Here is a 27,803-nt window from a genome sequence, read left to right on the forward strand (position 1 = left end):
GCCTGGATATTAGACACACTCTTTCCTTATGCCTCAGTTTCCTCTTCTGTGTATGTAGTAAGTATAATACAGACCCTACCACACAGACATGATGAGGATGAAAGGTGCCGATACACAGAAGGTATTTAGAGCAATATGACACCTACCACTTGCTCTGTGATTGTTATTCTATTATTATAATATTATTGTAACTCTAAGAGCTTTCTGTTTTTGAGGAACAGCGTTTGCCTTACCTACCTTGAAATCTTTCACTGTCAAGTTGGGGGTTTTAAACTCAAACGTCCTCAAGAACCTGGAAAGGAACTGAGTGACTGGAACCCAGTAGACATTGCCAATCTGCAGATGAGAAGGCAGGCATAAAGGAACCAGGGAAAATTCCCTGTCTCTTTGCCTCACTTTCTGGTGGTCTCAGCTCTTAACTACTCTGTTACCAGGTGAGAATATGGTGCCAATGTTGATACAACTTTCAATTCTTTTAAAGGAAGCAAGAAACCTGGATTTTTCACTGCAGACTCTCCCACCTTAAGCTGGCAAAGCATTTGTGTTGTTTTAAAGCACAGCGTGAGCTGAGCCCAAGATCCAATTGGCAGCCCAGGCTGTAAGGCCTCCTCCAACAGCTCCCGGAGGAGGAGGGCCGCCTGCTCTGCCAGCAAGGGCAGGCGGTCTGCTTCAAGGTCGTTGGTGTGGAGAGGGCCTCCTCCCACTCCTGCTTGGAGGTTCTTGTGGCTTTTTCTGCCCACAGAGCAGATGCTGCTGCGCTGCCAGGACTACAGGCGTTGGAATTCGAACATTCGCTCTCATCCTTCCTTTCTTCCGTGGCTGCCTTGGCTGGCTTCCCGGGCCCCCAGACAGCAGATTTAGAGAGGAGAGGAGCAGCTTCCGCATAGACAGGGGAAGGGGGAGGGGCCTTCGGGTTAGTGGTGGCCAAGTGGGGAAGGGGAAGCGGCCTTTGAAGCTGGAGAATTAATTATCTTCTTTGCCTGACTCTTTTCGAGGTGTGTGTGTGTGTGGGGGGGAGGCGGGCAGTTTAAAAGCCTGTATAGGAAGAACGTCATGGGTGAGAAATGGAGTTTAGGACGCTATTGGGAACGCTTCCTAACAGTGTGCCCCACCGGCTTTGCTTTGGCACATGGTCACTCGTGTAAGGGAGGCATGTGTTCTCTGGATTACCCCGGCTCCCACTTCTCCACTCTTAGGGCTCTTTTCTGCTCCAGGCCTTTGTGGTAAGCCAGTGTCCTGCTTAGATGGATGAAGTGTGACAGAGTCCCCAGGACTCTGGGCTGTAGAGTCTCACCCACCTTTCACGAACTGTGTGATAGTGGACAGGCCTTTCTGCTTTGATGACTATGATTGTCGGGATCCCAGAGGAAGCCAAACCCTTTTGTGTGGTTGCAAGGAAGAAGGTGTCTCTAAGGGATGGTAGTGGCTTGGGCCAGCTTCAGATTGCAAGCTAATATTGCAGCCTCTGGGAATTAGCAGGCCTGCCTCTGTGGAGGAAGAAACAGGTGCCCATGCAGCCAAGCCAGAACTAAGGAAAAAGGAACCGCTAGCAGGACTGTGGTCTTCAGGGCTCCACTGCTTCCTCCTGGCAGGCTTAGTGGGTAGAAGGGGAGGAGGAAGACATGTCTGGCTTTCTGCTTCTCCTCTGTTGTCTGCTGGTGGCACCAGCTGGTTTAAGACCAGCTGGAAACCAGAAAGTCTGGGCGGCTGCATGATGGAGGAGGCCAGCTTCCCGGAGCTTTGATTATAGCAGCCAGGTATGAATGGATCTGGATGAAAAAAAATGATCTGGCAGCACACTGACCTTCAGTCTCCTGACCTTTAAAGGAGGCAGGCCATCCTAAAACCTGACCATAGGGTTAATGCACTCAAGCAGGGAAAGCCTGGTAGGTACAGTAACTGCTCAATAAATGCCATCTCAGGGTGGGGTCGCACCATTCCTAGGAATGAAAGGACCAGGGAAAAGCATGCTTCTCTGTGGTTAGAGCATCATCAGACAGTCCAGAAGCATGGGGCCAATGCTTCCTTCATGGAGAGAATACAGTGGGGAATAGTTAGGAGGGAAGATTCTGGAACCAGATAGCCTGGGTTTCAACCCTGCCACTTACTGACAAGTTATTTAATTTCTCATGCTCTATCTTCCCATGCTTAGCTTCTGAGGTTGTGAGGATTAAACTGAGTTATCTAGGCAAAGAGTTTACAACTGTGTGAGGCACGTGGTAGCAATTAGTAGATATCATGTGTTGTTGCTGCCTCATTGTCACTGTCATCACCTTTACGTCACTATCACCATCATTGCCACCGCCATCATCATCTTCACTACCCTCATCATCACCAGCAGCAGCAGCAGCACCACCACCACCACTGCCCAGCACCAAGCACGACTGACCTATTGTCAACAGCAAACTCTTCTGTGGACCCAGTCCATCCCACCAATGCGCTCTGGAGCTCCATTGATCACACCATTATCTTCTCATCCTCCCACAGATACGATATTTCAGGGAGTGATTGATGGCTGTGTGTGTATGTGTGTGTGTATGTGGGGAAGGGTGGGCTTGTGCTTGACTCTGGGGACAGAGTGCTTTGTTATGCAGAATAGCTCGCCTGTCATCCCACTATGGGTCCCTTTCTTGAAAAGTTCCAGGCTATTTTTGAGCCCTCATTGCTCACATGTTCCTTTCTACATCATGTCAATGCCAGCACAGAAAAAAAAAAAAAAAAGGAACCTTTTGGCAGAGAATAAAGCAGAAGAGATTTCAAAGTGCACGGAGGATGAGTGTTGCTGGAATGACAGGGTATTAAGACGTGATGAGAATGCCGAGCCAGCGGAGAGACTGCGGGCCTTGTGTGTTTGTATTTAGATCTTGCTGGTTTCTTGGGAAGTCGGGGGAAGTGCCCAAGGTTAATATTAGCACTGAGAAGATACCAGTGGGTAATGACCACCCCCAATTTTATAAATCTATATTCTGGAAGAGCAGAAGAGGACAAGGGATAGAAGTGGGCACTTGCCCATGGCAAATCCTGGACCCAGAAGCAGGGAGGATGTGTATCTGAAGATGGAGGGGCATGCCATGCTGCTCAGGAGCTTTGAGGCCTCACATCCCATGCACAGCCACTGAGCTGTGTGTGACACGGACATCTAAGAGTGAGGTGCTGGGCCCTCTGCTTCTGTGTGCTTAGATTCCATTTCTGCTCTTTTCTGAAGGGCAGAGTGTACCTGAGAACTGAGTTCCAATCTGTCCTCTGCATCCTCCTAGTTCTTTGATTTTTGTTGCGACAGTTAAACATCAGAGTGTTATGGGGCCCCAGAACTCAAATGGTGTTTGATGACCGATTCTGCTGTGCTAAGATCTCATAGTAGTCTCCAGGGTTGTATAAACAGTAGCATGTCCATGTCACACACAAAGGCTGAGACACAGGGTAGCATGACCGTGGATACCCAGGGGGTTATCTTGGACCTGGGCTGGAGTTTGAGTTCTTTGACTAGCCTCTGAAGGGAGTAATCTGCACAGTAATGTCTCAGTCAGCTGTCCATTGCTGTGACAAATACCTAAGGAAGTCAGTTTGTGGGGAGAAAAGGTTGATTTGGCTCACATTTGGCGGATTTCAGTCCACAGCTAGTTTGTTTTGGGCCTCTGGCAGCATATCAAGATGGAGAGCCTGGTGGAGCTGAACAACCTACCTCGTGTGGGGCAGTAAAAGAGAAGAAGAGAGGGCAGAGTCTGAGTGTCTCCTTTAAGGACCCAGTGACCTAAAGACCTTCCCCCAAGGACCTTCCCTTCGAGGCTTAACAGCAGTGGTTCTCAACCTGTGGGTCACAACCCCTTTCACAGGGTCACATATCAGATATCCTGCCTATCAGATATTTATATTATAATATATAACAGTAGCAAAATTACAGTTATGAAGTAGCAACGAAAATAATTTTATGGTTGGGGGGTCACCACAACTTGAGGAACTGTATTAAAGGGTTGCAGCATTAGTGAGGTTGAGAACCCCTGCTCTAGAGTCTCTCAGAAGTGCCTCTGTGGGGACCAAGCCTGTAGCACACAGGCCCTTGGGAGGATATTCTATGTCCAACCTACAGCAAGTGTCAGGGCTCAACCAAAACTGGCAATCTTTTGGGTAGGTTTTCTGGATCTCTGGTGCAGTTTTTCTCAGATGTAAAATGGGAGATAATGACAGACCCACTTTGTGTGGTTGTCATGAGGGTTCCATGAGATCATCTTATAAGCACTTAGCATATTCTTGGGATATAGAAGTCTTAGCTGCTATCTTTGATGAACATGGATGACTTATACATGTGTATGATGTGCACTGATAAATCCTTATCTATTTTATCATCCTGGTTGTTATCTGTAGCTGCAGTTATTACAGTTGGTTGTAGTTCTGACCACAGTAGTCAAAACAGGATTGTTATCACCCAAAATTCACGTTGGGGTTTGGTTTCTAAGTGCCACCCCCAATCTAGATCATCTCTTCGGTCTTTCTCTGCTTTCCTCGGAGGACAGACATTGTGCTAGTTATTGTCCATTTCATGCCTCCTCTGTGAACCACCATTCTCCATCCTTTATGCTGCAGACTGTATCTCCAAGACTCTGCTGCTGCTGTTGGTCCTAAGAAAGCCCAGGGGCGTGGTAGCAGGAGAACTAGAGAGCAGGAGGACAGAGTTTGGGATATTTTCACTCTCACCTCCCTCTGTCCCTGGCCTCTCTTCTCAAAGACCAAATCTGCTGTGTGTCCTCCTTTCAGAGTTCCAGTTACTGCTAGACTCTTGTTACATCATGTCACTCAATAAACCTTTAGCCCTGGAGTGTAACATTTCACCACAGTTGCTAGCTTTCTTAATTGTATATCTAAAGTGTTTTCTGATGAGATTTCATTGAACATAATGGCTTCTTAAAAGATAATGTACTTGGGGCTGGGGTGATGGTTCAGCCAGTAAAGTACTTAGAGTGTGAGCATCAGGCCCTGAGTTTGCATCCCCAGCATGCACGTAAAATCTGAGTATGTTAGTAGATGTCTATAATCCCAGGGCTGGGGTGTAGGCCAAGCAGGAGGTGGAGACAAGCAGATCCCCAGGATTCTCTAGTCAGCCAGTCTAGCTGAAATGTTGACTTTCAGGTTCAGTGAGAGAGCCCATCTTAAAAAATAAGGTTGCTGGGCAGTGGTGGCACACGCCTGTAATCCCAGCACTCGGGAGGCAGAGGCAGGCAGATCTCTGTGAGTTCGTAGGAAAACCTAGGCTACCAAGTGAGTTCCAGGAAACAAGGCACAAAGCTACACAGAGAAACCCTGTCTCGAAAAATGAAAGTAATAATAATAATAATAATAATAATAATAATAATAATAATAATAAAAAATAAGGTTGGTATGGGAAGACACCTGACCTGGCTTTTACAAATTCATGCATGGGTGAACACACACACACACACACACACACACACACACACACACACACACACACACACACACGTGAATGCAAAAATAACACTTTAAAAAAGTACAACTTTGGAAAACAGTGGCATTTTCTTATAAGGGTAAACATAGACTTAATCTATGACACAGAGTACCACTGCTAAGACTTACCCAAAGGAGTGAAGTTACACACCCTCACACAGATGTGCAAATGAGAGTCCATAGTAGCTTCATTCATAATGTAGAATTTGGAAATATGCAGAAATTGAAAAAAATAGCATATCTGTTGAGTGATGAATGTATAAATGGACTTTAGAACAGCCGTGTATCAGAATATTATTCATATATAAAAATTAGCTGTTGATGCAGAGAAGTATCTGCTCTTCAGAAACATTAGTCTGACTGAAAGATGACAGATGTAAAATGTAGCACCCCATGTGGCTCCGTTAGTTGACATACTGGAAAGTAGACTCATGGTTGCCAAGCGCTGGGCATCGGAAGATGTGACTTAGTGGACACTGAGAGTGATACCAGCCCTCTGGGTCTCAGTGTGGTGGTACTTACATGAATTAAATGTACCAAAGTGCTTGAGTCTGTGTCTAAAAATGTGGCATCTTTCTTTGTCATGAAGATTAAACTATTAGGGATATTTAGTATTATAAAAACAGTAAAGAAAGCCATAACCAGAGACAACAAGCACCATTGGCATTTCATCTATTTTTTCTTTTCATGCTTTTTTCTTTACTGTCCTGCTTAGGTTTTTGTTGTTGTTTTATTTTTGCCAAATTGACACAGGCAGGCATTATCTGGGAAGGGGGACCTCAACTGAGGAAACACTTCCATCAGATGGGCTTGTAGGCCAGTCTGTGGAGCAGTTTCCTGATTCATGATTGATGTTGGAGGGCCCTGGTCACTGTGGTCAGTGCCAGGTCGGCAGCTGGTCCTGGGTTGTATGAGAAAGTCAGGGAGAGAAGCCAGTGAGTAGCAGTCCTCTGTGATTCTGCTTCAGCTCCTGCCTCAGAGTTCCTGCTCTGTTGGAGCTCCTGCCTTGGCGTCCCTCAATGGCAGCATGAGCCAACTAAACCTCTTCCTCCCAGAGTTGCCTTCAGCCCGATCACAGCAATAGAAAACAACCTAAGACATCTTACCCCCCCCCCCATTCCGCACCCAAAACGCCTAATTTCTTTAGTTTTTTTGTTTTTAGGGATGGGGTCTCACTCTGAACCCATGGCTCTTTGAAACTCGCTCTATAGTGTAGGCTGCCAGCAAACCTGTGAGGACCCTCCTGCCTCTTCCTCCCAAGCACTGGATTTCAGGTGCTTGACATCACACTTGGAAAAACCAGCTAATCTAAATAAAAAGGGAAGGAATAAGTACAAAAGAAAGCCAATGGACAGTCTTCCATGGCAGAAATCTTTTTGCTCTGACTTTATTTTGTTTTGGAGCAGAATATATTAAGAAGAAATGAAAATCCGTAGCGTAGCCACAGGAAACACAGGCAGAGAGGTGGAGGAGGATGGCTCACAGCTGCTGGCTTCAAATCTCAACCAACTCACAGCTAATTAAATATTAATTGAGTTTCTCTTACGTGTCAGAGCATCGGTGGGGAGAAAAACATACGTTCTTCTTCTGCTTTGATAGAGACAATAGCCTGGAAGGGAAAGAGAGGATGACAATGATGGTGGTGGTGGTGGTGATGCCAGTGACAACAATAACCACAACAGTAGCTAATATCCAAGCTAGTTTGGTTGTCACATCTAATCCAAGTGACTCTCTGAGTAATCATTCTTCATCCCCACTTTATTTTGAAGACAATAAAGTATCGTGGGTCAAAGGGAAGCATTATAAAACAGTAAGCAGGTTAAACGTAGATTAGTGAGTCGGATAGCACCCCCTGAGGAGTTGATCTTTAGTCTGAGATTTAGAGGGTCACAGAGGGACCTTTCCTTAAAAGAAAGCCTTGGGGGAATCCACTGAGGACGGGGTAGGAGAGATGAAGAGGAGCCTCAGAAGCAGGACCAGGCCTCCCTGGGAGGCCGAGTTCCATTTAGTCAGAATGTTGCAGTGTTAGTGATGTCTGTAAGAGAGGAGGGGGCCCTGGCTGTGGGAGTTTACACTAAGTTTGGAGACTGTGATTTGAAGATGTCCTTGAAAGGAAGCTTGGATCAGCACGAGGACAGAACAGGTGTCTTCCAGTCGGTTTGGGTCCTTTGATCATTTGTAAGCAATGTAAGTGGACCACAGTTGCCTAAAGGAATGATGAGCAACCAGGAAAGGGCTGGGCTGCACAGACGTGCAGAGCCAAGCATCAGAAAGCATCTCTGGGGAGGTGGGGGACAGGAATGGACACATGGCCTTTGAATGGTGATATTAGTGGGATGAATCAGCTCCAGCTGTTTCTACCTCTGTGTCTGTCAGCCCCAAATCAAATTTCAGAGAAAGAGCATGATTCACTAAATGTTGGGATGTTGGGTTGTGTGCAAGGGGAGAGCTGGGTATGTAGATTGACACCTTTACAAGAACTGCATATAATGGGAGAAGGGTGATTTCCCAAAGAGAAAATCATCATTCGGGTTAACAGAGGAAGGAGTGCATGCTGGTTAGGCAAAACCAGCAGAAGCCCTCTGTGGTCTCTGTGGCCTGGTCACTGGTTCAGTTTTTTTTTTTTGTTTGTTTTTGTTTTTGTTTTTTTTTTCTTGATGGTATTTACTTGGCAATATTGACCTAGTCACCCTCCTTGCACACAGGCTACTGTTTCAACTGCAAACCAATAAAGCTTTCTCCATCTGCTTTCAGAAAGGGCTTGGGATTTTGTGGATTTATCTCCTGGCTCTGAACCTTCTAACTCTGGAGACAAAACTTGATGGATGTGACTCATTTTCTTGTCAAGAAAGGGCATGGCCTTGGGGCCATGTGCCTTTTCTTTTATCAATGAGGGCAGGATGTGGATGGCAGTAGAGGGCGGGATCGCCAGTCCAACAGGGACTTGTTGAAAAGAAGCCCCAGTAGCAGGCACTCCTGGGTACGGGGCACCTGTCTCATCGCCGTCCCCTGATACTTCCTCTCACCCGAGCAAACTCCTGTGTGCAGTTGTCTTCAGCAAGGGATGTGACAGACAGAAGAATTATGGGAAGGATAGGACGCTGTATCTCAGCTTCCTTTGGCTCCTCATCATGGGCTGGTAACAACCATTCCCTCAGTAGCAATGCTGACTCACGGGAACACAAAGTACTGAGAAAACAGGCACATCTTCTGTTTGCCCTCCAGGGTCTCACCTTTGGTTGATAGAGTCCTGTGCACGCACACACAGACACACATAGACACACACAGACACAGACACAGACACAGACACACACACACACACACACACACACACACACACACACACACACACTCACATGAACTGTAGGTCAGGGAGGAGTGATTCATCAGGAAAGAGTGGAGGATGGATGTCCACCATACTTTGATTTGATTTTTCATGGTCTGAGAGCACTGTGGCTGACGAGTGAAGGCATGCTGCTGATCGTCTCAGGCTGTGGCATCCTATGCTGATGCCCTGTCCCCATCTTCAAGCATGCGCAAGAAAGAGAGGACACAGGTCAAGAACAGCCTCCAAGCGTTGCCCTGCTGCTCTCCAGGGAGGGCCTGGCTCCTCCAGAGTTCTTAAAAGCAGAGAGCAGAGTTGGGAACAGTTTTCTTTCATTCTGGTATTCTGGACTCTCTTTCTTTACTTATTTTTGGACTTTTCTTCTGGGCCTTACTGAGGCTCATTTGTTTTGTTTTGTTTTGGTTTGTTTGTTTATTTGTTTTTGAGACAGGATTTCTCTGTGTAACAGCCCTGGCTGTCTGGAACTCACTCTGTAGACCAGGCTGGTCTCAAACTCACTGAGATCCTCCCGCTTCTGCCTCCTGAGTGCTGGGATTAAAGGCTCCATTTTATAGACTTGATAGCACTGTAAAGAAAAACATTCCTTTCTTACAGTCATTGACAACCTCAGGGTGATTGCCCCTGCTTCTGGCTTCCCTCCTTAGTGCTTGGTTTTGATAAACAATTTGCTTTCTCTTCTTCCTTTCTTACCAAGGAAGTACTCTTTGACCTTTTAGGAAATCCTTCTGTGACTGGGTAACAAAAAGGTAGGATGGGGGCAGGTACAGCTGTGGAAAGAGAGTGAGGCTGTTGTCTGCACAGTGGAGAGGAACAGGCCCTCACATGTGCTCACTTGAGAAAAGGCAGGTGGTGCAGGTATGTGCTGAGGCGTGATGCTCATCTCTCCCAAGTGCTTCTGCGTTGCTTAGGGAGCTTCCTCAGTGTATCAACACCTGCCCTTACCTCCTAACCAATTCCACTAAATCAGTATCATTGGGCTGTTTTTATAAACAGCTCCCCAGGTGATTCAAGTGTGAAACCATGCAGAAAACCAGGCAATGATTTCCTACAGGTAAAATGTTAGGAATACAGAGATACAAAAGAGAAAAGAAATGGAACTATGTCCTAGACCACACACACTTAACGTGGGTATAACTGAGAATTGATTTCAGGTATGTCTTGAATCCCCCGAATATGCAGGTAGGATTCATTTGCAAAATGGCTTAATGTTGGCTTGTAACGTACCCTCATCCTCCCAAATATGTTAGCGATCTCTAGATTACTTTTAATACCTAATGCAATGGAAATCCTATGCAGGTAGTCATTGTGGTACATTACTTAGAGGAGAACGGCAGGAAACAAGTTTGTACAAGTTCAGGATGAATGCAGGTTTTTCTTCCCAAATATTTTTGATAGTTGGCTGATGGAATCGTCAGATATAGAACCCTTGCATATGGAGGGTGGATTGTACACATATAGACCTACATATGGACTTGCATATGCAGAGGATGTTTCCACAAGTTCTAGGGTTTATCTAAGGATTGTATAAGGAGCTGGAAAGAACAGTTTCCTCCGGAAATGGCACAAAACAAGTGATTCTGAATTGGCAGTGTTCAAATTTTTAAACCACTAATGTGGTATCCTCTTTTCAAAGAAATACTACTAACTGCATTATGGAGAACCTACTAGACAGGGCTCTGAAAGACCTCTGAACTTATATGGCTTGTCAGTATAAGGGCAGCCTCCTGCCCCCACAGATGCACACACAGCATCCAGTCGCCCACAGCCTCAGCTGCATCCTCTTGACTCAGCTAGGATGCTTGGTTTCTGAGTGTGAAGGTAACCAAATGAATGACTCATTCATCATCCATCCATTCATTCATACTTTTTAAACTTAAGAACTGATTCGATCCAGATACTCCTCTTACAGTCACGTCTGAATAAACACTCTTCTTTCCATCCTATGCTTGGGCTGTGTTAGCTCCAGCAACATAGATGCCTTTGGTGGCGTGGAGATGCTTGAGGCAGCCTAAGCAGCTAAGGCAGAGTCTGTAACTGGTAGCATGCAAATATGTTAGAATGGCTTTCATAAAGCTCAGCAAAATCCTCTCTGGCATCTGCATTCGTGAACCCAGAGCCACCCTTCTCTGCAGCCAAGTGTCCTTTGGAAAGACCTATATCCTTTAATTCAGCCCAGTCTGGCAGTGTCCCAGGCTGACTTCATTTAGCCAAGAGGTCTGGCCTTTGTAAACACCTGAGCTTGCAACTCCTGCATCAAGTTAGTAAGATGAGCAAACCATCCCTCTTCCCCCGGGATAGCCAGTGAATGGTCTTTAGACAATGTGTTGTTTCTGTTCCAGTCTGGCCTGCAGTCTGCTGCTTAAAGGGCAGGCTCTTCCACCTTCTATTTCATCTGTGGACTGCATGTGGTAGGCTGTCAGTGTTGATATATTGAGAGAACAAATATACATAACAGGGAATACATATAATCCGTAATAACATGTGGTAGTCATTGGCAGGATGCAAGGCAACAGAGCGAGAGGAGAAAAGTTAAACTGGACAGGAGTTACACTATGGATAGGAGCCTGGCTAACCACTTGTACTTTATTCTTGGCTGGTTCCATCCACTAAGACTTGGACAGTAACAGCTGCACTTTGCATCTGTATTAGCCCAGTACAAGAGCTTCTAACCACATGAGCTGCTAAGCACTAGGAATGATGAACAGATTTTCAGTTTTTATTTAATTCCCTTAGGTTTGTATAGCCTCCCTATGGTTAGTTGCTGCCATGTTGGATGATACAGATTTAGACAGCAGGCATCCAGTGGATGGTCAGAGCAGGAAAGGGATACCAAGGCTGGGTCATCAGAGGGTGAGTTTTCTACAAGTACATAGGCTACATGGAGTGGGAGGAAGTGTGTGGGAATGTTACCGACCATACTTGACTTTTATTAGGGCGGTGACTGTGTCCACACACTGAGTCAAGATGAACTCAGTGAATCCCTGTAACAACTCTGTTTTAAAACGTGTAATTATTGTCCATATTTTACACACCAGGCTATTGAGAAAGAGTAATGTCAACGCGCATCTTCAAGGTTACAAAGCTGATAAGTTGTGATCCTTACTTGGTTCAGGCAGTTTGACTACAGAGCTTGTACTCTGAACCCTTGCCCCCACCCCCATTCTGGAAGAAAGTAAATGAGTCTCTCTTAGGGGTGTATTCTCTTCTGTCCCCTGCTGCTGCACATTCTCACATGACATCTCATTTAGATTTCTTGACAATTACGTGACATTACAGTCCTATCTCTTCTACGGTTATGGAAACTGGCTCACAGAGATGAGATATCAAGGCAGGCTGATGAACCTCTGGGGAGCCTAGCCAAGCTTTATTACAAAAGCTCCAGCTCTGAGTTACTGAGGGCAGCTGAGGTGGAGCCAGTGAGGAATGTGGCCAGAGGAGCTGGTGTAAAAGATGTTTCTAAGGAAGGATCAGTGGGATTCAGCCAGCGGGGGAGGGGAAAGCAGTGGGGGAGGGGTTCTTCTGGAACAGAGAGATGGATGGCAAACACAAAGAAACCTGCATCATACCAGTGGGGCCTGTGGGATCCAGAGAGAAGCAAAGTTTCCAGTATAAGTGTCACCAACCACTATCTGAATGACCTTGGGCAAATGACTTGTGAGGATCAGCCTCCCTGGGGATGAGAATGAAGATCCTCCTCTCAGGGCTGCTATGGGGCCCAGGTTCAGATTATGTCATAGTTACAAACTCAGATTTCATAGACAGCTATGTGAAAATCAGGATCTCTCTCTCTCTCTCTCGTCCTCCTCCTCCTCCTCCTCTTCCTCCTCCTCCTCCTCCTCTTCCTCCTCCTCCTCCTCTCTCAGACATGCATCTTACTATGTGGCCCAGGTTGGCCTCAAACTCAACATCCTCCTGTTCCAGGCACTGGGATATATACCCTCATATCTGGCTCTTGAGTCCTTCTTAATGCCAGTGAGGCCAGGTACTAGGTGAATATGGATCAGATTGTTCCATCTAAGCCCTGGAGATGGAGGAACACTACTTCACCTTAGACTCCAAGGTTCATCTTTAATCTACAAGGAAAGGGCAATCCTTCCCAGACAAAATCAAGATCCTCAAGTGGAGCAAAACCTATGTGCTGACAGCTGCAAGCCAGATACCCCTTTCCACTGAGCTCTTGGAACACATGTTCTTATTTGAGCTTCTTAATGGTATTATAAGAGCAGGTGTTGGGGCTGGAGAGATGGCTCAGAGGTTAAGAGCACTGGCTGCTCTTCCAGAGGTCCTGAGTTCAATTCCCAGCAACCACATGGTGGCTCACAACCATCTGTAATGAGCTCTGATGCCCTCTTCTGTCATGCAAGTACACATGCAGGCAGAACACTGTATACATAATAAATAAGTAGATCTTAAAACAACAAAACAAACAAACAAAAAGAGCAGGTGTTATTATCACTTCCACTTTGGAAAAGGGAATTGAGGCTCAGAGAGGTTCAAAAAGCATATTTCTAACCTTCAGCTTATGGGCAATTGGAGGTTCAAGCTGAGATCCACCTGGTTCCTGAGATGTGAGCCATATTCCCTGCCAATGGTAGCCTCCCTATTTGAGGACTGGCAGACTTGGGACCCTGAGAGAGGTGAGAGCCTAGGAAAGTATCAGGGTTTCTCTTCTCTAGCCACAGCTAACTGCAATTCTTGTTGGAATTTCTACCTCACCTTGATAGGATGGACATGCACGGATGCTAATTTTATACCACTAACCCAGTGAGAATTGGGTGGAAGAGGAAGGTCAAGGTCAAAACAGAAAATATAACTGAAACCCCCTCTACCCACCTGTTCAAAGTATATGAATGTATTGTGGTGGTTAGAACTGAACATTTGGGAGTGGAGCAGATTGCAGTCTCGACAGTTACTTCTCTTGGAAGTGTCTCTGCTTTAGCCGTCTGGTGCTTATAGCATCGATCATGTGTTTCTGATCCTTAGCTAGCATGTTAGTTTCCTAAAGCCACTGTAACATATTCAAAGAGATACAGGTGCCTAAAATGGCGTGATGTTAGTGTCGCACAGCTCTGGACACCAAAAGTCTAAAAATGGATCTGTTAAGACTAAAGTTAAGGTGTCAGCTGGCTGCTTTCCCCCTGGGAGACTGGAGGGGACATTCTGTTCCTTGCCTTTTCCAACTGCTATGGACCACCCACATTCCTCGATCATGTTCCTTCTAGCAAGGACATGACACCAACCTCTGCTTCCACCATCATAGCTCATCCTCAGACAGGCCCTTGCGCCTCCCTCTTAGAGGGACTTTTGTGGTTCCCTTGAGTTCATTCCTATAAGTCAGTGCCGTTCCCCTTTGTGGGGTCCTTAGTTTAATCACATCTGCAAAGGCCATTTTTTTTTTTTTTTTTTTGGTAAGATAACATTCACGGTTCCGAGGGCCTTTCATGTACAAGGGAGGTGTGGAGATGGATGGAGCTTGAGACCCTTTCTCACTCCTCTGAGGCTGAATTGCAAGACCCCCTACACAGGTCGCTTTCTACTCTCTCCCAGGCATCCTATCACTCACCCAGACCAGAGGCATTTGTGTTTGGGACCTCACCAGTAATCTACACATGTCTCTAGACTGGGTTCCGAGGGTGCCAGGCTGCAGGCTTTCCCATCCCTGAGAGCAAAGAGTAATTAAATACACCATGAAGCATGTAGGGAGTCTTGGCTTCCTCCAGCTACCTGTGTGGAAGTGGGACCTGGCACATTCAGCAGCTCTGTATGTAAATACCTCCTCTTTAAGAAAAGTGAGTCTGCCCCTGAATTTGCCAAACAGAAATGAGGGGGTGTTTATTTGTATCACAAAGGGACTTAGTTTGTTTCTTAAAATAGACAGCCCTAGTTAGTCCTCTTTAAAAGTGCGTTTTAGTTAATGGGGAATTTGATTTGCAGAATTTTGTAGAAACAAAACCACTTAAAGGAGTTGCCTGCACCACAGCTCTTCAGTTTCCAAAATCTGTCTCCAGCTGCTGGGGAGAGTGACTGGCCACTCAGGTCACTTCTCCTCCTCATAGGGCTGGATTCTTTATTTTTGTGCTAATTGGAGACCTTACCATGGCGGAATATGGGAGAAGCATCAGGAGCCATCTCTACCACAATGTAGTTACACTTTCGTCTCTTCCTGTGGTTCATTCTTTTGTTCCTTCATGCACCAGACGTTTATTTCCTGACTATCAGTTATGTGTGACTCCTAGTGACTGTGGCAGACACTAGGAAAGTCCAGGATGGTGTGCTGTTGATTCCGGGTGCTCTGACAGAATAAATAAGGATGAAGAAGGTCCTGACTTATGCTTTGGAGGTTTTGAAGAAAGGGTCTAGAACAGTGGTTCTCAACCTGTGGAATGTGGACACTCCTCCCCCGGGGGGGTGAGGTGGGGTCAAACAACCCTTTCACAGGGGTCATTTAAGACCATCAGAAAACCCAGAGATTCACATTACATTTCATAATGGTAGCAAAATTACAGTTATGAAGTAGCAACAAAAATAACGTTATGGTTGGGGTCACCACAACATGAGGAACTGTATTCAAGGGTCATGGCATTAGGAAGGTTGAGAACCACTGCTCTAGAATAAAATGACTGCTTTAAAATGGGGGAAGAAACTTCGCTAATTCATTCTGGGCCGAGGAAGAAATTCAGGCCATAATGATAGACCGTTTAGAAACTTAATAATGACACTAAATATAAAACATAAATACAGCCAAAACTGTACTTAAGAGTTTGAGCCTGAAAATTGTTTCAATTTTTAATGACGAAGAATGGGAATAAACTCACTGGATCGTCCGTTCAAGCAGCTTTGGGAGGCGTGCATGATGGGAGCTGGTGTTTGGTGGTTATTTGAGGTATCGATGGCATAGTTCTGAGGCTGGACAACACCACCATGAGATGGGAACTTCTTCTCTCACTGTCATATTTCAGAGAGGGGACAGAAGCTCAGGGAGATGAGGTAATGTATCTGAATACTCTAGTTTCAAACTGTGGAGGCACACCCAGAACCCAGCCACAGGGGTCCAGAATTCCTGGGCCTAACTAGTAAGTAGATACACCATCATCAGGAAAGCAGAGGCAGTGTTGGTGGAGAAAGTCCTGGCAGAACAGACAACCAAACCCATGACCATCTTTCTGATGGTAGGATACTAACAGAAACCACTCAGCATGGTAGTACAGGCCTGCAACCCCAGCCACTTGGGAAATTAAGGCAGGAAGGCCTGACCAGGCAACTAAGTGCCTGGAGTGTGGTAGCCCCTAGTCTAGCAGCATCAGTGAGCTAACAGGTTCAGTGAGAGACACTGTCTTAAAATTACTAACTGACTGACCAACTAACTAAGGTGGAGAGCTACTGAGAAAGATATTCAACATTGACTGCTTTCCACAAGTCTGTGTATGCATATGCACAACACAGACACACACAGACACACACAGACACACACACACACACACACACACACACACACACACACACACGAACACGTAAAACAGATACATAGTTCAATGTACAGTAGTTTTCTAGCATGCAAGTGGCCCTGTGTTCCATCCCTAGCACCAAAAATAAATACATTAAAAATATAAAATAACAGACAACAAAGGTTAGTCTGTGGGTGAAAACGTAAGAGTCCCCATAACAATGTGACTTGAGAAGAGACTGATAGGATCAATGTCACACCAGAGTCAGATGCTACACTGTAAACACATGGGCAATTCCAAGAAAAACACAAACTAAAAGTCCTTCTGAGGAGTCATGAAAAGCATCTTTGGTGGTTGTGAGGAACTCCTAGAAGGAGAGAAGGAGAGAAGGAGAGAGGGAGATGATGCTGGCTGGAAAGGATAGCTATCAGCACTTTTATTTCCTGGTGTTTCGAAAGTTCTAGATGCAGAAAGATGATAGATGGGGAAGGAGCATGTATGTGAGAAAGGAGAAAAGAAAAATAACACAGCCTTCTAGTCAGGGTTCTGAAGGCAGCTAAAACCCCAAGTGAATGATTATGAGTTTGAAAGGCTCCCAAATCTGCACACTGGGACCGCATAACTCTTCTACACGAAAACAGCAAACAGTTGGAAGACACACGAAAAATGCACATTAAAACCGGGTCCCTCAGATGGTCCACTGTAAGAACTGTGTAGGGACAATATGGAGAAAATGAAAGGCTCTCTGGGAGATGCGAAGCAAGACTTCTTTTTTTTTTAACAAGGAAGCAATCAATTCCTAGAAGAGTGACTTGCTTTTATAAAAGTGTCAATTATCTTGAATTTTAATTTTGAAAATATAAGGTCAGTTCAATGAAAGTCCCAATTATTTTGTTTTATTTTATTTTTGGAGGATAGGGATTAACTTATTGTGGTTCCAATACAATTCCCCTTGGTATTTTAAAATTCCTGATTAACTGCTTCTGAAGTTCACTTGGAAGAATAAACCCACACTGATAGCTAGGAAAACACTGAAAATGAGGATAATGAGAATGGGCTCACGTGCTGGGGCACATGTTATAAAGCTGCTACAATTACCCTCCCCCATTGCCATACTTCATGTCAGATCAGGGGACAAAGCCAAAGGCCTGAGGAGAAGCTCAGCACATATAATTATCGAACACTTAATAAACTTGCCATTGGCAATCCATGCAGAATGACAGAATTATTCAATCCAGGCTGCTGGGACAACTAGGTACCTATGGTGGGGTTAGATTCCCAGTGCTCACTGGATTTCAGAAAAATTACAGATGGATTAAAGAGCTCAAAGTCGAAATGGCATCAAATGCATATTTTTAAACATCCTCACATGCATGATTTGGGAAATCGAGAGAGTCACCAATTGGCTGTTTGTCCAAGCAAACTCAGAATGCTTACTTTACATTTTTCCTTACACTGCTTTGAAAGCTGTACATGGTATTTTTGATCTTCATTTATCCTTAATTGTTCATTTTTGTTATTGTTAATATTTGCAGTGTTTGGGTCTTATACATGCTCTGCTATTGAATGGTACCCCCAATCTTAATTCTTAAACAAATGTATTGTTGTGGTGTGTGTATTGTTGTGGTGTGTGTATTGTTGTGGTGTGTGTGTGTGCCTCCCACAGCATTTTTGTGCAGGTCAGAGGACAGATTTTAAGAGTTAGTTTTCTCCTACTGTGGGTTGCTGGGAGTAAGCTGAAATTGTCAGGCCTACCCAGCAGGTGCTTGTATCCGCCAAGCCATCTTGCCAGCCATCCCCATCTTAATTGTTCATACACTTAAATTAGCCTTATATGCAGTTCATCAGCATTTTGCACACTCCCCTGGGGAATGTAGGCTGCGGCACATTCAGTGCGGCCGTCCCTCCCATCCTGGTGTTTTGTAACTTAGCCTCTCTCTGTTGGTTTCTGTCTCCATCTTAAAATTTTATTTTATGGAAGAATCAAGCATATATAAAAGAAGGCAGATTGCCATTAAATCCTCGTGTGTCTACCAGGAAGGTTTAATGATGAGTCATAATGATCAAGTTTCTTTCTTTCTTATTTTCTTTTTTTTCCCAATCTATTGCCCCCTGAGCACACCAAATTACTTTGAGTTGAATTATTTTATCCATAAAGCTTTTAAGATGTAGCTCTCAAAGACAGATGCTGTTAAAATAACTGCCATGCCACTACTATACCAAAGGTATTTGTTCTCTAATATCAATAAGAATAATTGCCTAGTATCATAAAATCCAAGTAAATAGATCCGTTTTCCTGATTGTCTCAGTGGATTTTTAATATTACTGTCTTATTCAAATTAGGACTCAAATGACATATTCATAATGCCTTTAGTCAAGATGTTTCTTATATTTCTTTGGATGTAAGTTTCTCTTACTTTCTCTCTTTTTCTTTCCTTGTTTCTTATGTGTTGGAGACTCCATATTGGTTTTGTGTGTGTGTGTGTGTGTGTGTGTGTGTGTGTGTGTGTGTGTGTGTATGTGTGTGCGCGCTGCCCATGTTCTGGAGACTTGAAAGAGGAGACAGTGACTACCTCCTGGTAACATCATCTAACATATTCCTGGTGTTTGTACTGTCTGTGAATTTGTAGTCGAACCCTTAAGACTATCCCTGGACAAATGTTCACAGACACTGTGTACTGTCAGAACCTGCTGATGACGGGCTGCACAATCACAGCTCTCTGAGTAGCTTGAACTTTTCTGCTCTGTTTGTAGACTATGCGCTTTACAAAAGCTCTGAGTTGGTCCCTAATGGGGTCCATCCTCTAGGAACCCAGGAGTCTAGAGGATGTAAAAGATTTGAGAAACAAAACTGAAAACTGTCCATTTTATGGTGTATATACTTACCATCCCTTCCTCAAACCACTGGAGACCCGAGACAGGGAAGCCATACCGTAGATGCATTGAACTCTCATGGTTTCAAAATGTACGTTTATTTGTTTCTGGTTACAAATTACAAGCAGCATGGCCGCCTCACTGTCCTCCCTCCTCCTCTTTCCCTCCTCTTTCTCCCACCTCTCCTCTGCTTCAGGTCCCTTCTCCTCCCCCTCCTCCCCCTCCCCCTCCCCCTCCTCCCCCTCCCCCTCCTCCTCCTCCTCCTCCTCCTCCTCCTCCTCCTCCTCCTCCTCCTCCTTCCTCTCAGCCTCTCTGTATCCTCTCCCGCTCCCTCTGCCCTCCCTCTTATCCTCCTCCTTCCTCCCCAGGCTGCCCCCTCCTCCTCTTCATCCCAGAGTTTCCCACATGCTAGGCAGGCACTCCGCTGAGCTCCGCCCCCAGCCTGGAGCCTGTTTCTTCTCCACCCACACTGACTTGACACTGCTCTGGTGAGAGGAGCAGGCCTCTGCCATTCGTGCTCACTGTTCCTCCACACGCTCCCTGTTCTAATCATCCCTCCAGGTAGGAGTCTAACGCTTAGAGACACGTGTTTCTTATGTATTACAGACCTAAATATCAGCCAGCTGCTTCAGCTGGTACTTGATCTAAAAAAACAGCACCCTATTTCCAAAGCAATAAAGGACCAGGCACTCGAAATGATCTTTAAGGGGCTGTACCTTGGGGTATATGAGATTCTTAGCACACTAGTTATGTTCATTTTTAATGTGTATGTAAGTATGTGTGGTGTGTGGTGTGTATGCACGCTCACATGTGTATGAGTGCAAGTGGGGGCAGTAGAGGTGAGTGCATGCATGCATGCATGCATACATGCATTTGTGGGGTGTGTGTGTGTGTGTGTGTGTGTGTGTGTGTGTGTGTGTGCATTGTGAAGGCCCAAAGTTGACATATGGTGTGTTCCTCAACTGCTCTCTACTTTCTTTATTGAGGCAGGGCTTTCTCAGTTTGGAGGTAGCCAGCTCCAGCTAGTCCATTAGTCCAGCTAGACAGTGACCATGGGGATGCCCATCTCTGCCTCCTGAGGGCTGCTAGGGTTACAGGGAGGAGCCACCTTGCATTCCCAGTGGGGTCTGGGCATCAGACACCACTCTTCACAATTATGCACCAAGTACTTTATTCACCAAGCTGTCCCCCAAGCCCCCTACTTAACTTAGACATCTAATGCCTGCACAAGCTGTCCCATCAGAGGACATGAGGTAGAAGCTGATGTTATTTTGCATGATGTCTTCACATGGAGCAACCTAATGGCTTCTTCCTCACTCTCCTCCCGTTTCCCTCCCTCCCTCCCTCCTCCCCACTCCTGTTCTCTCTTTTGCAGTTTGCTGCTTTGTTGTACACAAGCGCTGCCATGAATTCGTCACATTCTCCTGCCCCGGTGCGGACAAGGGCCCAGCCTCTGACGTGAGTACCCAGTCGCAGCCAACCCTTCCTGGTTTGCAGTCACTTTAATAGGTTTGCTCTCAGTGGAGGCAAGTGGAGAGGGAGTGTTGCTGGGCAGGAAAATGGGTAGATCTCCACTGTGATCCTGGCTAGTGACTACTGGACACCGGGGCCTGGAGATCGATGGGCACTACTTACTCACTAGTGCTCCCATAATAAGGCAGCTCTCCAAAACCTTTTCTAGTCCTTTGTTGGGAAGTCTTAATATCAGGGTCCATGAATCAGAAGAATGGGGGTTGATCCTGCTACTATTCATCCCAAAGTTTTAGCTGGGTATAGTAGCACACACTATAACCCCACACCCAGAAAGCTGAGGGTTGTGAGTGGCAGGTCAGCCTGGGCGCACTGTGGGATCCTGTTTCAAAAAACAAAAACAAATAACAAATGTGACTATCGCTAATGAGATAGGAGATGCTTGTAGGTGAAACAGATGAGTATTTTTTTTTCATTTAATCACTATATATTTTAGTATGTATTGAGAAAACCTATTTAGTAATAGTTTCATACTTCTGGTATGGATATAAAAATTCACATCTAAGAAAAATTATTTAGGTTAAATAAAGATAAATAGTCTTAAAGACAATATTATGTCACTGACAAGCTGAGTGATGTGAGGGTAGAGCTGAGTGTTTTGGTGTAAGCATGTCTGAAGTTTGGGGTATTTGTTGGTTCTCTACACAACAGGCATTCTCAGCCCTGACTTTCTTCCTTCCTTCTGCTAGATGCCACCACTAGTGCTAGATGGTGAAAATGCCTGACACTTGCTTTTTTAGGCTGTCTGGTTGATGATAAATGAACACACACAACCTGAGGGACATGGAGGAGGGCTTCTAGGGAAAAATCCTTTCTTGTAAGAGAAATACATCCCTCATCTCTTCTTTTGCTCTCTTGGACATTGTGTGTATGTTGTGTGGTGTGTGTGTGTGTGTGTGTGTGTGTGTGTGTGTGTGTGTAAAGCTTAGAGTTGTGGCAGGCTTTGGGGGCTAATAAAGGAGATATCTTGAGCTTGGTGCCTCCAAAATGCTGAAGAAACCTGTTTTATTGGTGATGCTAAAGGAAGGAATCACTTCTGAGTCTTCTTACCCTGCAGCTGGACAGGTGAAGTAAGAAGTTTGCTGTTTGTGGCATGCAGCCCAAATGCCCGAATTGATAGGGCTTTGTACTATGCAGTCCCTCACTGCCCAGGAGCCAGCTAGCTCTTGTACTTTATTTATGCTTTGTTTAGCCTGGAATTCTTCCAATTTGTCTTTGTCTCCCACACCAGCCTTGTTTCCCACTTAGAATTGATGGCTGGTTGTGGTGGTGTACATCTTTAGTCCAGTACTCAGGAGGCAGAGGCAGGCAAATCTGCATTTGAGGCCAGCCTGGAGTGCAAAGCAAGTTCCAGGTCAGTCAGGGTTACATAGAGAAACCTTGTCTTGGAAAACAAAACAAAACAAAAAATAATTGGTAGCTGACCTCAGCTTGCCCCAAATAAAGAGGGGCTGCCTTCTGTCACTGAATTTCTTTGACTTCTGCTGCTCTTCGTCCAGTAGACATCCACTTAGCATTTTGCTGCAGTTCAGGAGTGGGGTGTAGTGGGGGTTCAGATGATGTCTGTTGCCATAACAACAAGACCAGTCCAGTCTAGAATTTGTGTTGCTGATACTTGGCTTGGGAAATGTGATGTGAGATTGAGAACTCCAAGGAATGGGAACCTTCCAAAGTTCTTCCAGGTCTGAGACAGAAAATTCATTTATATAAGATTATATGAATGGGAAAGCTTTTGGCTTCTGATATTGAAACACCTAAGGGTAGATGTGGCATCATAAGTCAAGCTGTTTCATTGAAATTCTTGAGAGTCTCCTTCTTCACGTCTTGGATCACAGCATTCCTGTGTTTGATTCATGTTTAAGAAGATTTTCCTCCTATGGGAACATGATGGCTGAGGTTCCTTTCCAGCAACTCCAGCAACCATAGATCACAGTGGCCAGAAGGAAGGGGCTATGCCAATAGGCAAGCTCTGTTCATGTGCTGTGATGACCCTGAATGTTTTGTCTCTCTTCAAATTCATGTTGACATTCTAACCCCCAAATGATGGTATTAGAGGCAAGACTTTTAGGAAGGGATCTGGTCAAGAATGGAGGAGAGCCTTCATGAATGTATGGCATCCACACCTTTAGAAAAAGGACCTGAGAAATGTCTCATCCCCTCCACCATATGAGGTACACCAAGGGTCCTAGTTAGGGTTTCTATTGCTGTGAAGAGACACCATGTCCACAGCAACTCTTATGAAGGAAAAAAAACATTTAATTGGGGTGGCTTACATTTTCAGAGGTTCAGTCTATTGTCATCATAGTGGGATATAATGATGTACTGGCAGACATGGTGCTGGAGAAGTAGCTGAGTGTCCTACATCTTGACTTGCAGGCAACAGGAAGGGAACTGAACATGAGGCATAGCTTGAGCATATATGAGACCTCAAAGTCCATCTCCACAGTGACACACTTCCTCCAACAAGACCACACCTCCTCATAGTGCCACTCCCTTTGGGGGCCATTTTCTTTCAAACCATTGCACCAAGACAAGAGCAACATAAACAGAAAAGGGCTGTCACCAGACACCTGGTCTGCATGGCTTTGATCTTGGACTTCTTGGCTTCTAACCATGAGAAATAGTTTAGTGATTTAAAAATCACCTATTTGGTATGGTAACCCAAACAGACTCAAACAGGGAGTTTTGTGCCAAGAATGTCCATAGACAATAGAAATTCAGGGGTGAGTTTTCCAAAGGGACTCTGGGATTTCTGAAATAGAGGCAAGGTTCTCCAGATGGCTGTAAGGATCCTCAACATCAACATCAGTGTATGCTGTTTCCCTGATGGCCAAGATCATGGCATCAAGTGGTGGCAGTTAGAGTGGTACCATTCACAATGACTCCTGGTGACCCATCTGGAGACATGTGGGTTCCTCTCTCCAAGATGCTGTCCTTGGATGGCCTGGAAACCTTGGCTCTCCCAGAAGAAATTCTTCCACCAGAGAAACACTAATGGCTCTACTTTTAGCTTCTTATGCCTCTGACAGGAGTAATGGAACTTGCTGGGTTAAGGATGGGGTCTCTCCTAATGTGGGGACGGGGGGGGGGGAGGAAAAGCATGCCTGGAACACAGGGCTTCTCTCCAGCACCACCATGACTGTTAAGGTCTACAGAAAACTCTAGTAACCCAAGCCAGGTAGGATTACATGGCCCAGACTCTTTAGGGATGGAGCTTTAGATCACTCTGTCAGGCAAAGAACCACTATCAACTGAGGTGCTTGATTGACAGCAGAAGGAACATAAAATGAGTAGAAGAGAGTTACAAGCAAGTTACAGGCATCTATAACCTTGCAACCAGTTGTAGAAATGAAGACTTGAGTTTATGTGTATTTTGTTATGAATACATTTGTGAACTATGCACCTGTATTAAACAAGTATCTGATTTCTTTCTCCTCTTAGTCTTTTGCCATGTAAGATTAGATGTGTTGACTTCATGTCAGTACTTAAGTTGTTAATTTTACGTCTTAGTATTTAAGTACAGAGTATCAAGAGAAGAGTCATCAGCACTCAGCAACCTTACCTCATTCTGGAGGGAAGAGAGTAGTGTGCTTGTGGTTAATTCAGATCTAATGGTATTGTCAAGTGGAATTATGACTTTGTTGTTCTTTATTCTGAAAGTATAATCCAAAGAGGCAGATACCAAGTTCAGAAAGGATGGACTTACAATGGTTGATTTTTCAAGTAGCAGCTTGCCTGGGTTAAGAGATGCCCCAAGAGCTGGTAAAACAATTTGTAGGTGGGTCTTTGAGGGGGTTTCCAGACAGCTTAGTGTTCGAATCAGTAGACTGAGTGAGAGACATTGCCCTCATCTGTACAGGTGGGTAGCATTCAGTCTGTTGAAGACCCAGGTAGAAAAAAAAGGCAGGCAAAAGGTAAATTCACTCTCTTTTTGAAGTAGGGCATCTACATTTCTTCTGCCCCTCAATATCAATGCTCTCAGGTCTGAGGTCTTCAGGATGGTCCAGGATGAATACCATGACTTTTCTGCTTCTCTTGCCTTTGGACTTGGCTTTGGTGGAAATGTACTACTGAGCCTCTTAATTCTCCAGTTTGCAGATGGCAGATCATGAGATTTCTCAGCCTCCATCATCATGTGAGCTGATTCACATAACCAATCTATATATCTATAACTACATCTCTCCTCTGGGCTCTGTTTCTCTAATACATGTACCATTCCCAGAGATGAGAGTTTGTATGCTAATTCCATGGTTAAAGAGTGGGGATAGGGCTAGGTGGTGGTGGTGGTGGTGGTGGTGGTGGTGGTGGTGGTGGTGGTGGTGGTGGTAGTGGTGGTGGTGGTGCATGCCTTTAATCCCAGCACTCAGGAGACAGAGCTAGGCCATCTCTGTGAGTTCAAGGCCAGCGTGGTCTACAGAGTGAGATCTAGGACAGGCACCAAAACTACACAGAGAAACCCTGTCTCAAAAAACAAAACAAAACAAACAAACAAATAAGCAAAAGAGTGGGGATAGATGGTCTCTAAGAGGCACCCTAGAAAATCAGTATTGTTCACTGGTTTAAACTACAGACTATAGATTCAGTCCTCTTAGACATAAACCTGTGTAACCTTGGGGTAGTTATTTTAAATCTCTTAAATTCTTCAGCTGAAAAATGGGTAAAATGATAGCCCCTGCTGTACAGCATTGTTATGAATGTCAAGTGCTTGATTGTCTATGAAAACTCCTAAAGCAGTGTTTGGTACAGGCTTTATATAGATGAGGATGACCATAATGTTGATGATGATGATGATGATGATGATGATGACGACTATGACTACTTCAGTGCATGTGGGTGGATAGCAAGAACAGACCAAGCAAGTCCAGAGAATGAACAGGCTTTCTGTTGACTGTCTGGCAGTCTTTCCTAGGAGTGTGAAGGCTCACATAGGTAGCATAAAGAGCAACCTTTCTCTGTATGAATGGGGGATGCAGCCATTCCCTGTTTTAGGCATGAGGAGAGCAGAGAGTGCTCCCACAGTCCCCATGCATAGGATTTGGCAGCCTACTTGCAATGACTGTCTCTCTCTGGATGCTATTCCAAGAAGGTCTGTTGGCAGCAAGAATGATAAATTGGTCCAGACTCCTGAACTGGCTTGACTCGGTTCATTGACCTTTTTTTCTGCCTGTGGTTGGAGACATGATTAAAGACCAGGGCACACCTGCTTGTCCACCTGGACAGGCTGTCTTTGGTGCTTCTGGCGCTCTATAGATCTAGTAGGGTGCCCTCCCCTCCTGTGTGACCTTGAAGGACCAAGTGTGCAGCTTATGAAGCAGAAATGCATGTTTTTGTCTAGAGAAAAAGACTTTTCAAGGCTCTATCCTATGTTGTTTGCTATTCCAGGCACCACCTGAGCTGGGATATATTCTGGCCATCATTATAGCTTTATACTTGTGTGACATTGTTCTATAGATGGAGTCACACTGTGATATACTGAGCCAACCTCTGTCCTAATGAACCTAGTTACTGACCCAACCATTCAATGGCATTCACAGCACTCACCAGTGGAAGGCCTCAAAACACGGCAGAGTTTGTAAATGACTGCTCTTCCATACGCCTCTTTCTTCTTCTTTTCCTAATGTTACAGATTTTTTTAAATTCATTTTTTATTTTAATTCTTAGACAACATTATTTATTTATTTATCTATTTATTTATTTTTGGTTTTTCAAGAGAGGGTTTTGCTGTGGATATCACTCTGTGTAAATAAAGTTCTGATTGGCCAGTGGCCAGGCAGGAAGTATAGGCGGGACAAGAGAGAAGAGAATTCTGGGAAGTAGAAGGCTGGTGAGACACCACCAGCCGCTGCCGCCATGAGAAGCAACATGTAAAGACACCGGTAAGCCACAAGCCATGTGGCAAAGTATAGACTAACAGAAATGGGTTAATTTAAGATAGAAGAAGTAGATAACAAGATGCCTGCCACAGCCATACAGTTTCTAAACAATGTAAGTTTCTGTGTGCTTTCTTGGTTGGGTCTAAGCGACTGTGGGACTGGCGGGTGAGAGAGATTTGTCCTGACTGGGCCAGACAGGAAAACTCTAACTACAGGGTTTCTCTGTGTAGCCCTGACTGCCCTAGGACTCACTCTGTAGACCAGGCTGTTCTTGAACTAACAGAGATCCACCTGCTTCTGCCTCCCAAGTGCCTCCAAAGACTTGATCCTAGTGTTTCTCCTCCCCAAGTTCCTCCCAGATCCTTCTTACCTCCCTACCCAACCCAACTTCATGTTTTCTCTCTCTCAAAAAGGAAAATCAAAACAAACAGGCAAGCTGAAAACAACAACAAACCAATAAGACAAAAACAATAACAGAACAAAATTTTGTCTCCTTCTCCTTCTCAGTCTCATCGGATTGAAAACTGTCGTTCTTCTCTCTGAGACATCTTAGAGTCAGTTTTCTGGAGCTTCCATAACACGACTTAGGGACAGAGTCAGGTTACAAAACACCAGAACAAGAAAGGGAGGAAATATCTTCAAGAGATGGGAGTGGCCAAATCAAGTGCGCTATTTGTCCAGGGGTCCTTATCTGTGCTTGTGTGTGTGTGTGTGTGTGTGTGTGTGTGTGTTGGATTATCTGGAGGCTAGATGCTTGAGGATGAGCCCACTCATATACCTGGCAGTGACTAGGTTGCTGCCACATGACTTATTTACAACCTGAGTGCGTTGGTTCTCCTTTGTGCGGCCTCATCCTTCATTCTCTGGCTAGTTTTGGTTTGTTCAAATGGGAGTTTCAGGGTTCCATGAACACCAGGAACATTTAAAGCTTGTTTGTTGTATTTGCTAGTGTCCTGCTAAACAAAAGTCATCTTGTACTCAAGTCTAGACTCAAAAGACAGGCTTAACTATATCATTAATCTGCTGCATATCCTCTATACTCAGAGGCCTGTTATAGAATAGAACTCTGAAGGCCATCACACTGGAATTTTTAGAAGATCTACAGATTTTGTTGTGATTCAAAGAGGCATAGATGACTTCACTAAAAGAACACTCCCTGCTCATTCCCTGTCCCAGGCACCCAGCTGATTTAGGTCTTGCTAGCTGTAAATAAGTCATGGGGCAGTCTGTTGATTATGTTAGTGGTAGCTAAGAGCATATACATGGGAGTCAGAC

The 27,803-nt window shown here is 45.0% G+C and overlaps 1 protein-coding gene across 2 annotated transcripts in view; it reads left to right on the forward strand.

Annotated features, from left to right (window-relative positions):
• The window catches only part of Prkcb (protein kinase C beta), a 340,194-nt gene that overhangs the window by 116,124 nt on the left and 196,267 nt on the right, over positions 1-27,803 (forward strand). For both annotated transcript variants that reach the window (XM_036191311.1, XM_036191317.1), the window contains exon 3: positions 20,501-20,583. In XM_036191311.1, coding sequence (XP_036047204.1) covers positions 20,501-20,583 — 83 coding nt within the window. The remainder of the gene's footprint in view (positions 1-20,500; positions 20,584-27,803) is intronic.

The sequence above is a fragment of the Onychomys torridus genome, chromosome 1 (genome assembly GCF_903995425.1).
Source record: "Onychomys torridus chromosome 1, mOncTor1.1, whole genome shotgun sequence".
NCBI lineage: Eukaryota > Metazoa > Chordata > Mammalia > Rodentia > Cricetidae > Onychomys > Onychomys torridus.